The sequence below is a fragment of the Botrytis porri genome (assembly GCF_014898465.1).
Source record: "Botrytis porri strain MUCL 3234 chromosome Unknown BPOR_005, whole genome shotgun sequence".
NCBI lineage: Eukaryota > Fungi > Ascomycota > Leotiomycetes > Helotiales > Sclerotiniaceae > Botrytis > Botrytis porri.
In genome coordinates, this window is record NW_024066079.1 from 2261979 (window position 1) to 2275512 (window position 13534).

General features: G+C 41.6%; 6 protein-coding genes across 6 annotated transcripts; 1 reads left to right on the plus strand and 5 right to left on the minus strand.

The window, feature by feature from the left end:
• Window positions 1-201: 201 nt before the first annotated feature.
• Window positions 202-692, minus strand: EAF01_004350 (uncharacterized protein; the record flags this gene model as incomplete). The annotated part of the gene is made up of 2 exons (XM_038912604.1): window positions 202-602; window positions 626-692. 2 exons carry the CDS (start codon window positions 690-692, stop codon window positions 202-204), a joined length of 468 nt encoding a protein of 155 aa, XP_038772288.1.
• A 4-nt stretch (window positions 693-696) lies between these two features.
• EAF01_004351 (uncharacterized protein) lies at window positions 697-2118 on the minus strand (the record flags this gene model as incomplete). Its single annotated transcript, XM_038912605.1, has 5 exons — window positions 697-1246; window positions 1294-1475; window positions 1526-1672; window positions 1725-2056; window positions 2115-2118. 5 exons carry the CDS (start codon window positions 2116-2118, stop codon window positions 697-699), a joined length of 1215 nt encoding a protein of 404 aa, XP_038772289.1.
• A 1410-nt stretch (window positions 2119-3528) lies between these two features.
• EAF01_004352 (uncharacterized protein) lies at window positions 3529-4612 on the plus strand (the record flags this gene model as incomplete). Its single annotated transcript, XM_038912606.1, has 2 exons — window positions 3529-4310; window positions 4501-4612. 2 exons carry the CDS (start codon window positions 3529-3531, stop codon window positions 4610-4612), a joined length of 894 nt encoding a protein of 297 aa, XP_038772290.1.
• Window positions 4613-5290: 678 nt separating this feature from the next.
• Window positions 5291-6785, minus strand: EAF01_004353 (uncharacterized protein; the record flags this gene model as incomplete). The annotated part of the gene is made up of 5 exons (XM_038912607.1): window positions 5291-5904; window positions 5958-6272; window positions 6331-6397; window positions 6454-6586; window positions 6673-6785. 5 exons carry the CDS (start codon window positions 6783-6785, stop codon window positions 5291-5293), a joined length of 1242 nt encoding a protein of 413 aa, XP_038772291.1.
• Window positions 6786-8474: 1689 nt separating this feature from the next.
• Window positions 8475-10035, minus strand: EAF01_004354 (uncharacterized protein). Its single transcript, XM_038912608.1, has 4 exons — window positions 9792-10035; window positions 9415-9656; window positions 9119-9352; window positions 8475-9058 (listed from the first exon to the last, which is right to left on the minus strand). The coding sequence occupies exons 1-4, from the start codon at window positions 9893-9895 to the stop codon at window positions 8751-8753; spliced, it is 888 nt and encodes a 295-aa protein (XP_038772292.1). The 5' UTR covers window positions 9896-10035; the 3' UTR covers window positions 8475-8750.
• A 1867-nt stretch (window positions 10036-11902) lies between these two features.
• Window positions 11903-13478, minus strand: EAF01_004355 (uncharacterized protein; the record flags this gene model as incomplete). Its single annotated transcript, XM_038912609.1, has 3 exons — window positions 11903-12683; window positions 12732-13001; window positions 13108-13478. The coding sequence occupies 3 exons, from the start codon at window positions 13476-13478 to the stop codon at window positions 11903-11905; spliced, it is 1422 nt and encodes a 473-aa protein (XP_038772293.1).
• Window positions 13479-13534: the final 56 nt, after the last annotated feature.

The window sequence follows — 13534 nt, forward strand, 5'->3', positions numbered from 1 at the left end:
GTGACATCTACTATCCGCTTCCAGGATGTTCAGGGGAAGGGAATTGTTAATCTACAAGATTTCTTGCTAGATATTGTAGTAAATCTACACAAATAAAAAGTGTATGTTTCAAGTAGATCTAGATGCCATAGTCCGGAGTATCATATACCCTTCTTGAAATCTAGCCATCCATCTTAGAAACTAGAGAAACAAATCTACAAATCAATCATACACTTTCAAGTCCGGAAACCTCCTCAGCCTTTCAGCATTACTAAGTCCCACTTTCCACACAGATCTATCCTTCTCATCCTGAACAGCCGTATATCTCAACCTCAAATGACTAAGAACATCACATATCTGTTCGCCCTCCGCAACATTCCCATGGTTTCCCAGAGAACTCATCACCGGCCGCAGTATACTCGCTGTAGAAAAGACACTCTCATCTTTAACCACCACTCTATTTGCTATAAACGCCGTTGTTATAAAACAGATCGCTTGTACAGAAACGAGACCAATCAAAAGTCCCAAGAGAAGCGCATGTTGAGTAATTTTGAGCTGAGTTCCTATAACAGGCCGATCTCCAATCGCGTATATTGAGGGATTGTTAGAATTCGCAGCAGCAGCTATAGCACCAATAGCAAAATACGATATTTGATATCCAAAATCATTCGCAGATCCATTTCGCGGATAGCCGTAAGTAGACTCAGAGACATATGTTCAATATTGAGTATCGTTTAGTTCAGGATTAGCTGTATAACCTTGTAGAGCGATTGCTGCTGATGACATATGGCGGAGTGGTAGAGATACTTCTTGATTTGCGTTTTGCGCGTTGATAACAGGACCGACTGTAATGTTGCATTTGTAATACCAAGGTTCGTTTGCGGAAGCCTCGAGTGCTTCAACAATGCTACAACCTTCGCCGCATGTTTTGAATGGTACGGTGAAGAATGTTGTCTGATCTGGTCCAGCAGCGATTGGTAATTTGACCTTGAAGGCCTCTGATTTTCCGTTCTTACTTATGTTCAAATTTTTAAAATTACCATTTCCACCCTCCAACACAGGATAGCTTTCACAACTCGATGTAGACTTGATAGTACGATCCGAGTACGCAAAAGTTGAGCCATCGGAAGAAGTATCCGTAAATACAAAGACCCAACCTCGTTTATCAATCCCGAATAAATCAGCTGTCAATCCAGATTTGTAGATTGTTGCTGGTTCAGAAATTGGTTGAGTAGTAGACCACAAATTTAAAGCCATCATACCGAAACTAATAATTAGCATCGCTCATGAACATAGCCTCACGAAGGAACTCACCTATTTGCTGTATACTGTTGTGCGCCCAAGTTATTTATCGAAGCTCTACCATTTGGAAGCTTTACGGGAAAGAATTGTGTCATATTAGGATAAGAAACATTCCCACGAGACATATGAGCCATCTTCTCAACAGTATCAACTGAATATGTAAGTCCAACAGATGCTATGGCCACTTGAGCACCCTATTTTTGTCAGTCTACGTATCTAAGGATAGTTGATACAATGAGCTTACGATATTGAGAAGAATCCAAAGTAAACATGACATGATCATAGTGCCCAAATCCCAATCCCAAGTGAAATGTCTAATCTCATACCAAATTGTGCGTCCAAGGAGGCTAGAGACAGTGGTAAGGCTGTCAGCGTGTAGAATTGTATCGATCTTGTGGTTTATTCAACAGGGGCTATTGGATGAGTGTGGTCATGAAACTCACGTCTCTTAGACTTCTTTCCCTTCTACTTAAAATCCACCATCTGAGGTCGATTGCCATAGCCTCAAATCCAAAAGTGAGACTCATTCCAATCATCAAAACCAGATAGAGCGAGATGGCGTTGAAAAATTGCTTCTCCTCTTCAATCATATCTTGGTCCTTTGAAACGACTCGAATTGTTATGTAAAGAAGAGATATCAGGACAAATGTGATAAGCCATCGGATGAAGCCTCTTCGGAAGAGTCTCCAGAATTGCTTTGATGATTTAAATCTCAACTTCAACGTTGCGAGAGAGTTATCGCTTACAACAGAAGAAGAATCGGCAGAAGAAGAATCTGAATATAAAAGGTCAGCTCCTACCTAAAACACATAAGAGAATATGATATTACTTACCCATTGCTTCTACTACGCATCCAAAGCTAGCTAATGCTTAGCAGGTTGTATTTTCCTAGGGCGCAGTCTGAATGATATAGTTGATTAAATCGTACCAAGCAACTCTAGGTATCTCAGTTCATCGAAGTACAGCCCAAATGACGGGGTCAGATAGGAAGAAGTATGTGGAAAGGGTTTCAGCAACCACGATTCATAAAACAAGCTGGGAGGTATCTGGCAGCAACAGTCTATTCCTGGTTTGGAGAACATTCTACTACCATCATACTATGCAATAAATTCATTACAAATAAGCTGCAACCGTCGATTACAATCTCGACGGATGCATAAAATCGCTGACTCATGGTGAATACATTCCAAAGATTTAGGAATGCGGAGCAACAGCATATACACCTTCTAGAAGCAAAAGAAGATACCATATGGTACTCAATATAAAATTACTGTACCGATAACATAATATGATAGGAGAAATTCCAACACCTGAAGAGAAAGGAACTTGTTACGCCACTGTGAAAACCGAACATCGTCTGCCCTGTCACCCATGAGGTGCATCGTTTTCTGATAGGCATTCATCATGTCGTCTATTTCTCACTCCTTAGCCTCCTATCACCTCAGAGTCACTAGAGATACTTCTCAAGATGAATTCTATATACAAAGTTTCATGATATGAGAAAACACTTGTATTGCAGAATCATACATTGATATTGTCATTAACAAGAAATCAAATGAAGTTTGAAATCAGCCAAATGATCAATTCTGAGGCGCTACTACCGAAGAACTCCCACTACCTAAGGTTAATATCACCCACCACGTGACTCCCATGCCATCCACCAACCCCTCAAAGCAAAATCACAGTTTCTTATTCCAATTCTTTGAGAGCCCCTACCTACACTTACTAATTTCCAAAAAGAAACGTTAAATTTACCGTACGTGAACTTTCTTAATTCACTTAATTCACCAAGAGATTTAGATTTAATTCTAAATTATGCTTCTCATTGCGATGAGAAGAAGTCGACTTTGGGGAAGATTTTATCCTGTGAGGTTGTTGCATTTAGCTCTATGAGTTGTATAGCTGCTTCTAGCTTGGTAGTCCAAACACCATATCAACATTCTCTTTTGATAGAAAAGCTATTGAAGTTTTTATGATGCGATCATACATCGAGTGAGTGTGTAACGGATATGCCTACACACACATGAAGAAGTTTCTTCTACGAACTCGATTCTCCGCTTTGCGAAGCCGATTATGACTCAGAGACACATAAATTATATATCAGATCAAGAGCACCACAATCCTAATATGTGTAATCTTTTTATTTCACCATTTTTCATTCAGATTTTATAAATACCAAACCACAAGATAGAAAGAATCTAACAAGAACCCCCTTAGATCCTTTCTTCCTCCACCACCCACTCCAGCATGTCTCCCTCCCCCTCCTCCTCCCCAAACCCTCCCTTCCAACTCTTCACCTCCCTCCGCTACGACCCCCTCCTCCTCCAATCCCCCCTCAACATCGAATCCTGGCCACTCCCCACTTCGACCCCCACCCCATCCCCCTTCTACATGCTCCCCTACCACCGCGACCGACTCCTCCAAGCCGCAACCCACTTCTCCTTCCCCGCCGCCATCGCCGCCATCTCCGGAGTCTCCGGATTCCAAAACCTCCTCAGCACCCTCTCCTCCTCCATCGATACACAATCTCCCACCCCCCTACGCGTACGCATCGTCCTCTCCCACACCGGAACCCTAACCATCGAAAGTAATCCCGTCCCTCCCGTCCCACTATCCAATCTCTTTCCCAATCGTCTCCCACCTCCTTCCTCCATCTCCCTTCCTCCAACTCCCTACATCTCCTCCCTCACAGGCGGCGCCCTAACCCTCGGTCCTACCACCTTTCTCCCCAGCGACCCGAGCACCTCCATCCCATGGACTATCATCCCCGATCCCTCTCGCACAACTCCCACCCCCTACACCAGCTTCAAAACTACCTCGCGATCTCAATACAACAGCGCGCGCGAGCGCGCCCAAATCCCTACCTTTACTTCCCCGCAAGAAGTCCTGCTCATTTCTTCCAAAAATGGGGAGATCATGGAAGGGTCCCTCACCACTCCTTTTTTCTATCGCGATGGGAAATGGGCTACGCCGTTTGAGAGCAGCGGGGGTCAGATTGGAACGACTAGACGATGGGCATTGGAAAAAGGGTTCGTTTTACTTGATCATCTTATCACTCCTCTCATTCTCTCCTTCCCATGACTCTCTCCATATTCCTCTCCAACACTCTCTCCATATACCCTCCCCTACAAACCCACCCTCATCTCTAACAAGAATCATCCCCCCTCCTACCGAAACCACAAACCCATCTCAACCCAACGAAACTAACCCCCACAACAGAATCTGCGAAGAAAGCACCATAACCCTCAACTCCCTAACCGAAGGAGAAGAATGTTGGATCAGCAACGGAGTGCGAGGTTTTACATGGGGGAAAATTCAGCTTTCGCCTTAGACCATCATATATGAACCACCTCGAGCCACCATAGATAGACCACCACACAACACATCGTAATAGATAGATATCTCACTCTGTATACCATAAAAATAGAACTTGAAAACCAACATATGTATATATATCAAAGATACATGCACCAACACAACGAAACCTAGGTCACTAGTCTGAGTGGGAAAACTCAAGCCCCACGACGAAGCGGTAGAATCAATATCCTAGACGTGCTAGGATTATCTAGAGTGTAAAGTAAAATGTGACGGAGATACTCATTAGAAATATATCAAACATCGAATGTAATCTATTCATTCTCTTCCATCCTAAACCCTACTATCATCATTTTATCATCTCGCAGCATGACCAGATACAGGAGATACAAAACAGCAAAAAAATGGCTAAGAGAGTGACACGATGCAACAAAAAGAATGATAATACCCGCTATAGGACCTTTCCCGTAATTTAATAGACCAGACCCTTTCATTTTTCCAGTAGTCAGGTTAAGTCTTTAGAGACAGAGAAAGAGCTAAAATTTGCTGCGCCAAGAAATAGTTTTATGCTTGCTTTCGGAAATCTTGCATCGCACGCTGAAAATCCAATCCAATCAATCTTTTCTTCTTTATTCAAGTTTGAATTTAATACCCTCACTCCCCCAAAAATCACCCTTCATAAAAATCAAATCTTCTACGATCGCATAGCATCCAAACCACCTTGTAAATCTTGTTCAAGATCATTTGGTCCTTGTCCATAAGCTTCTTGTGGTCTTGGATCCTCAGCACGCCAGCTTGCTTGCTCTTGTGGTATAGGTACTTGAGGACCATTGTTTTGACCTTGTTGACCAGGTTGAACACGGACATGTTGTCTGAATCTGTGAACTTCATCCAAAATCAACTTTCTGATCTCACCTACATCTTCCACAACCTCAAAATCGAAGTTAAATGTTGTTGGGCATCCAGGCTCATCAGAGGCATCGTGCCAAATGTGAAGATATGGGTGTTCGAGGGCAGTTTCGACATCGATACGGGAGGATGGGTCAAATGCTAACATATGATCAAGAAGGTCAAGGGCGTCGGGGTTGGCGTTGGCGAATAAAGTTGGGAAAGGTCGCTTTGCCATATATGGGAGGTTTCGAACGTATTCCTGTGCTCGTGGCGATCCAATTCTTGATAGAGTTTCTTCATTTGGTGTACCAAGGATATGTAAAATTTGGTTGAGTTGATCAACATAATCTCTACCTTTGAAGAAAGGGCGACCACCTAGCAATTCTGCGAGAATACATCCTACTGACCATACATCGACTAATTTATGTTAGCGCCTACTCTTCCTTTCAAACAACGATTGCATAACTTACTAGCTTTCGTATAGCTCTGGAAGCTCAACATAATTTCAGGGGCACGATACCATCTTGTAGCAACGTATTCGGTCATGTATCCAGCATTCTCTTCAGGGTCGACCGAGAAACCTCTAGCAAGACCGAAATCACAAATCTTCAACTCGCAGTCGGCATTGACCAGCAAATTACCGGGCTTCAAATCGCGATGAAGAACATTCGCAGAATGAATATATTTTAGACCACAAAGGATTTGGTAGATGAAAGATTGGAAATGTGCATCAGTGAGGGGTTGACCGGATCGTACGATAGCAGCGAGGTCACACTCCATAAGCTCTGCGAAAAAGATATTAGCATGGAACATCGGTTTACAGAATGGAAAAGCCCGTCTTACCTTCATAGAGATATGTTTCGTTGAAGTTATCTGGTCGAGGAATATCCATATCATAAAGGCAAGTAATCTATGCCATGTTAGAACTACCCCACCACTATCATCGTGAGTGTAGGAGTCGCATACGTTACGATGACCTCTGAAATGTTGTAACAACTTTATCTCACGCAGCGCACGCTTTGCCAAAATCTTCTTGCTGAAGACATTTGTAACTTTCTTAATTGCGACACCTTCTTGTGTTTGAGAATTCGTAGCAGCACTGGCATAGAGAACGTTGTTAGTTAAAGGTTCATGATACGGACATGCGCATATGCAGGTAGGGTCGGAAAGAAAGTAACATCGTACCAAACAATACCATAAGCTCCTTGACCAAGCTCCTTGGTGACTGTGTATCTCTCATCGACGATAAAGTCTTGATTGAAGACCTTGAACACCTTTCTTCCTTGAAGGTCTGCCATGGTTTCTAAATCGGATATGTAGACGCGTAACTTTTGGGTGGTATTGATGAGAGATGTCCAAATTGGTTGAGGCGGAAGAAATTAAGACGCTTTTCTCTTTTAAAAACGAATGTGTAACAATCAATTGTAAGACAGAGAATGAATATAATAAGTAGGCGGATTGGTAAAGTGTTTGTTTGCTTCTTTCGTATGATCTTCTCCCTAGCCGCCGACAAGGAAGTGAGGTTTGGCTTTTGGATTTCTCAAATTTATATGATGGGGTTCTTGCGGGAAGAGGCACAGCACGGAAAATTTGGGGTCCAAGGTGGGGGGAGGTCGAGGGAGGTGTGAGGATAGCAGTGGATAGCAGTGGATGGCACAATAAGGAAGGAAGGAATGGATGATGGGTGGATGGATGGATGGATGGATGGATGGTTGGTTGGATGGTTGGTTGGATGGTTGGTTGGATGGTTGGATGGTTGGATGGTTGGATGAATGAATGAATGATCGATTGATTGATTGAGGGAATCCCAATAATGTTTTTAAGATGATAATAATGATAGGACCAATTTAATTTATTATTTCCCACTTTGTTCTTATTATCATCTTACCACACGGCTAAGTATTTCCAATTCACTTGTACACCAACATTGTATGGAAAGGGATCAAATGTTACTAGATAGGTAGGGAATGAGGTTCTTTACCCTCTGCATAATATCCAACTAATCCTCTTCTCATCTACTCGCAAGCTGAAAGGAAAGAAGGTAAGAAAGGTAAGAAAGGTAAGAAAAGAAAGAAGAGAAAGGTAAGAAAGGTAAGAAAGAAAGGAAAGAAAGGGTAAGAAAGGTATGAAAGTGTCTTTCTTTCTTCACCTACCTACTCCTCCGTATAGTCCCTCCAAACAAAGAGAGGGGGAACGCCAAACTAGCTGACTTATCAATTAGCTACCAAATCGGGAGGTGGGGGGAAGCTTAGGTAATACTTCAACTTTTATCTCGTTTGTCTAACCAATGATGTTACTTGATTTAATCATCCTCAGAGAATGGAGATAAGGCTGAATGTTTCATATCTTTTCCTTTCTTCTTCTCTAACCTCTCCATCCGAATCTCACCTACCTTCAACACAATCATCTTTCATCCCCAATCAACATTCAACATTCAACATTCAACATTCAACATTCAACATTCAACATTCAACATGAATCCAGTCAGAATATAGGAGATTCCACGACACTGAAATATATACACTAACACTATAACAATGTATATTGTATATAATACATAATATACAACGCATTGCTTCTTTTTCCTCTATCATCCAAGAATTCATTGAACAAAGATGATAAGCCACAATATATATATATCTTCCACCCTTCTTTGACCCGGCCACTTGGTTGGTCTCTTCTCTCCTACAGCACTTCAAGGAAACTACTATTTGAGCGCATACCAGCCGAGCGGGAGAAGTCTCTTTTTGGATACCAAACTTGACGCCTGACTGAACCAGGTTTAGGACCAATTCTGTTTCATCTACCCTGACTCCCTTAGGTCGTCTGTTATCCACATCATTGGCTTTGTTTTTACTTTTTTTCTCTTCGCATATACGACCAAGTACCGAGAAGAATATACCCCGCTCCACTGGCTATGTCTCACATGCGCCAATCGCGTTGAGAGTGCATCTTACTAGGTAGACTCAGATAGGTAAACACTTTAAATATTCCTTCGTTCTAACTTCTAAATTCATTCTAAAATTAAATATTGCGTTGAAAGTCCTCCGCCCATGCTTTAAGCATAAACTACACGCGTTTTTATCATAATATCACGAGAACATGTGATAAAACCTCACAATGATCATGATTCTCCAAGGTGTTTTTCTTTACCCCTAACATACTTCCACCATAGAGTCAGTCATCATCCAATCATTGACCAATCTACCCTCTCTCTCTGCCATGTCCAATTTGTCAAGCTTATTTCGCATCGCTTCCTTCAACTACATGATTTTCTCCATTTTCTTTGTTGCTTTGTATTCGTTGACTGTCTTGAGAATTTTTTCCTCTTCATCTGTATACCCAAGTGGCATAGTAGAGAAAGCAATCGTAGAAGAATTGGACCAAGTGGTCAGGCTAGCGGAAGAAGAATGAGTAGAGGGAGCTGAGATTGTACCGGCTGTTTCGAAACTAGAACTCCAACTCCGGAAATCGTCGTCGAAAGGCCTGAGAAAATCATCCAACGGATATCCTTGACCTATTACAGACTTGGGGGTGAGGAGGGTAAGGTCAGGGACGCTACTGTGTCTCCCTGAAAAAGGTTGATCAGTAAATACTCAAATCATCTTCAACGTATCCGGATCATACGTACAATCATTCTTGAGATACCAGTCCGCTTGTAAAGTGCTCTGATCTTCCTGCGCTCTTATGAACTCTTCTTTCTCCTTCAAAATCTTATTCAGCTTTATGAGTTTCTTCTTTTGTCCAACTTGTAATTTTAATCTGTTGACACCTTCTTGGTCTACAAGTTCGAACACTGGACCCCGACCTTGCAGTTGATCTCGAAGACAACCACAGATCTCTTTGATTCTTTCATTCTCCCAATCTTGTCATCATTCCATTAGCACATGTAGTTTAAACCAAAAAGTTCGGGTTGCAAATACTCACTGACAGCAGCTACCCATCTACCACCACCCTTCATTATTTCTTTCTTCTCCATTTCTTTACACCACCAAGCGAACCAATGATATTGTTGTTCCTCTGTTAGATTCTCCAATCTGCAGTTCTTACGGCACAGATCCTGGTAAGTATCGGGCGACATGCTAAGAATAATCTCGGTAATAATGACATATGGTACCGGAGGGGTGATGCGGTGACGGAGAAGAAGAACGAGGAGAGTAATATCGCGTCTAAGAGTGGTTATTGTTAGTCGATGCCCACAAACTCAAGTTCAACCATACAAATATCCATCATCCTCTAACGCTATGGAAACCAAAAGAACTTGGGGAATATCAAAAAAAAAAAAAAAAAGAATATGCTCTTACTTATCGGCTTTGACAGAAGTCTTGTTGCTCATAACCTTACCCTCGAGCTTGGTACATACAACCCATGACTTCGACGCCATTCTTGCGTTGCTATTCTTGCCCATACTTGCTTTTGTTCTCTAGCTCTGTACCGTATGTAGGATGCAAAGAGCAAGTAGAATCTACCTCGAGCAAATATATCGACACGGCTTTCGCGAGTGATGAGTTGTCGAGTAAGAAAGGTATGAACACGGAGAAGCTAGCTGTGAGTCGTCGAGTCTAGTAAGATATGCACTCAGTACATGGATGGATAAATAAATAAACAGATGCGTATGTGTATATTCCCACGACGTAATAATAAGGTATTTGGAATATAGTAGTGATAGTGACTCGGTTCTGATATGTATGTATGTGTGCGTGTATAATATAATGATCGAAGTTCCAGTCACATGCCTTTTGTACTACATGGTTAAGTCGTTTGAGTTGTTATTCAAAGCGTTATTGAAATCCCATTCACAGTCGGAAGCAAAACCATTAACAAATAGGAGATTGAAAGCAAGTATCGAGTATCAAGTATCAAATCCCTAGGAATCAAAAACTAAAGTATAATAATACCCCGTGAACAGTAGTAATAAGGTGGTCCGTCCTCGTACGCGATGATTCAAAAATACGTACGATAGTTAAAAGTTAGGTAAGGTAAGGTAAATTTGAGTGAGAAATAATTTGGAGGGATATGTATGTATGTATGTATGGGGATTCATAAATCGAAAAGGAGAAGTGGGAATGGGAATGAATGAATAATTTGGAGAGGAGAAGAGAAGATGGATTCACAGGTCACGGGTCTGAATGTGTGTATAGGTATAGGTATGCGTGTGTGAGTGAGTGTATTCGCTAGATAGATGGATGAGTAGGTAGGTAGATAGGTAGATGGATGAGTAAGTATGCAAAAGAGATGAATACAAGGAGAAATGAATAAATATGTATGTGAATGTATGTATGTGTGAGTGTATCTATCTATTTGTTTAGTTGGTGTGAATCATATCTTCAAGTCGACGAACGAAGGGATGGTTTGTGATTTATGATTCATACTCTTGCGTTTTGTAGTATGGGATGGGATGGTTTATCACATCCTAGATATAAGAGTTAGGGTAAGAGTAAGAACATGAGTAAAAATGAGAACAAGAACTGGAAAAGGATATTGGTTTCGGTATTGATAGAGTATGGGTAGAGTAGATGAGACAGGATAGGAGAGGATGGGAGGGGACTATGACTAGGTATGTCTAGGTAGGTATGATTATGGCCATGGCTATGGCTATTATGACGATGATGATGATCATAACCACGAGGAGAGATGTGACTATAATTATTACTGTGACTATGAGTATGAGTATGACTTTGGTTATAGCTATGACTATGACTACCTATAACTACCGATAATTATAATCTCGACTACGATTATATCCCCAAGGAAAGATATATACAACCAGTACCTACCTACCTACCTACCTACCTACCTACCCCCCAAACAAACCATCCATATCAGAAATACCTTGATAGGCCTTGGGGTTTCTATTTTTAGATGATACTTTTAGAAATTACCTTTTACTGGTTCGTTACGAAGGGCACGGGAGCCGGGAGATGGAGAGAACACGGGGAGGAAGTGAATATCAGGTATGAGGTATGGGGTTTGGGATATATATAGATCACGGGTATCCATATGGGTGTAGGTATTTATAGAACTGAGTGATAGATATGGGATAGGTAGATAGGACGAAAGGTAGAGTATGAAGAGGAGAATATGAATAGAACCATAGATATTTCCTCAGTCTACCCCTAAACCAGGTATCTTCGCAACTTCGTTTTGCATATATGTAAACTATTTAATCTATTTTCTTCTTCCCTCAACTCGAACTCCACCACATCATCAGAATAAAAATAAAAATAAAAGTCAAAGCAAACGCAAAGAACAAAAGATTAAAAGTAGAAATCAGAAAGCTAGATTTGGGTATTGAATTGTATAGCTCGCATCATGTGTATCATTCACATCTCATCATATTTTCATCAAACTTCTCTCGCCAACTTCCCTCAAGGACATTCAACCCTCACTCCCCGGCCACTTCCAATCCTATTATTCATGCCCCACCCGCCTTAGCAGCCTTCTTTTTCTCCTCAATTGCCTTCATCTTCGCTAATTTCTTCTCCTGATTCTTCGTCAATTTCCCTGTACCATCTCCACTTCCATCAACACCTTCTCCGCTCGTAGCTTCCTCACCAACAGCAGGAGCAACCTTCTTGGCATTTGGATTTCCACCCCAAACCAATTCCTTTCTGGCGAAGAAGTCCGCCACAACCTCATCTGTAATCTTTGCTCTTCTCTCCTGGAATGACTTGACATATTTTTGTAATTCCTGAATACATTTTGCTTTTAATTCTCCTGTAAGCATTTCTCCAGATCTATATGCTTTCTTGATACTTTCTAATTCCTCGTCGTCTTCTAAGAAAAATGTCAAATATTGATATGAAACGTCTTTTTCTGTATCGCCTCCTTTTTCTCTTTGTTCTTGCTCGCTAACTTGTCCACCACTGAATGCATATTTGTTGATTTTATTCTTAATCTTGTTGGGTTCATCGTACATAAAGATTGCGGAGGTATCGACCGAAGCGCTCATTTTGGAACCGGGACCTTGAAGAGCGTCGAGGAAACGAGAGTGAATGAGTGCGGGTTTGGCATAATGGAGACGAGCGGCTACATCGCGGGTCATGCGGAAATAAGGATCTTGATCAATGGCGCAAGGAATCAGTGATGGGATTTGAGTAGTTTTGGATTCATCAGTGCCGAAGATATGTGGGAAGGAGTTAGCGAAGGAGGTTGCGCCTTGGACAGCTCCGAAATGAATTTTGCCTATGCAGGAACTGGAATCGTCAGTGAAGTCCATGTAGTTTGGGGTCAGAATCTCTTACCTATCATTGAAGCCAAAGACAGCTCGTGCAACATTCAATGTAACGTGCTTAGAAATTCGGGTTACGTTCTTGTAAAATGCTCCCCCCATGTAATCATAATCGCTAAAGATGAATGTCTTCTTGGGGTCGAATCCAACAGCAATGATATCTTTCGCATTACTAGTGGTATAACTTTGAACTTCCTCAATTGTACGTTTCTCGGAGAAGATATATTTCTCATCATCTGTAAGCATGATGATCAATGGAACATCGAAGACATCTTGTAGCCATCTGTGAATGAGTCATCAGTATGATTCGAAGAAATTACACATTCTGTAGCATGCTTCTAAGAATCGCAGAATGTGCGAGCTGAACCTTTTTGAGGATTCAAACTTACTTCGTAAATTCAAAAGGAACAGTATGTCCGATGTGCATACTATCACTACTTGGTCCTCGTCCAGTATACATGAAGAATGGTTCTCCCTTCTCATGACGATCCAACATAAGATGCAAATCACGATGACTGAAGACAATTCCTCTTCTCATAAATCTATGAGGTTTATGACCAGTCACCTCCTCAAACCTCTTCAAATCTGCCTCCTCTATTTCCTTGGTTCCAAACTCATCGATCAAAGTCAAGTAATTGATCGCTTTTGCGATTCCATCTGCGCCAATTTCTCCAGCAACATTGTATGGATCGACGGTTTGTTTACTGGTAGGAGCATCGCTTGCCAAGCTGGCAGCGAGAGTAGGTTCTGCGCCTGTCATGGTGGTGAATGAGGATTGAGGAATAATGTTTGGGGATTGGAGGAGGGGTTATTTGT

Excerpts from the sequence above, each read along its gene's own strand:
- EAF01_004354 (XM_038912608.1), bottom strand. The coding sequence starts at position 9,895 with ATGGGCAAGAATAGCAACGCAAGAATGGCGTCGAAGTCATGGGTTGTA. Across the intron at positions 9,657-9,791 it reads ACTTCTGTCAAAGCCGATAA|ACGCGATATTACTCTCCTCG; the intron begins GTAAGAGCATAT and ends AACCACTCTTAG. Across the intron at positions 9,059-9,118 it reads CTGGTATCTCAAGAATGATT|GGAGACACAGTAGCGTCCCT; the intron begins GTACGTATGATC and ends AACCTTTTTCAG.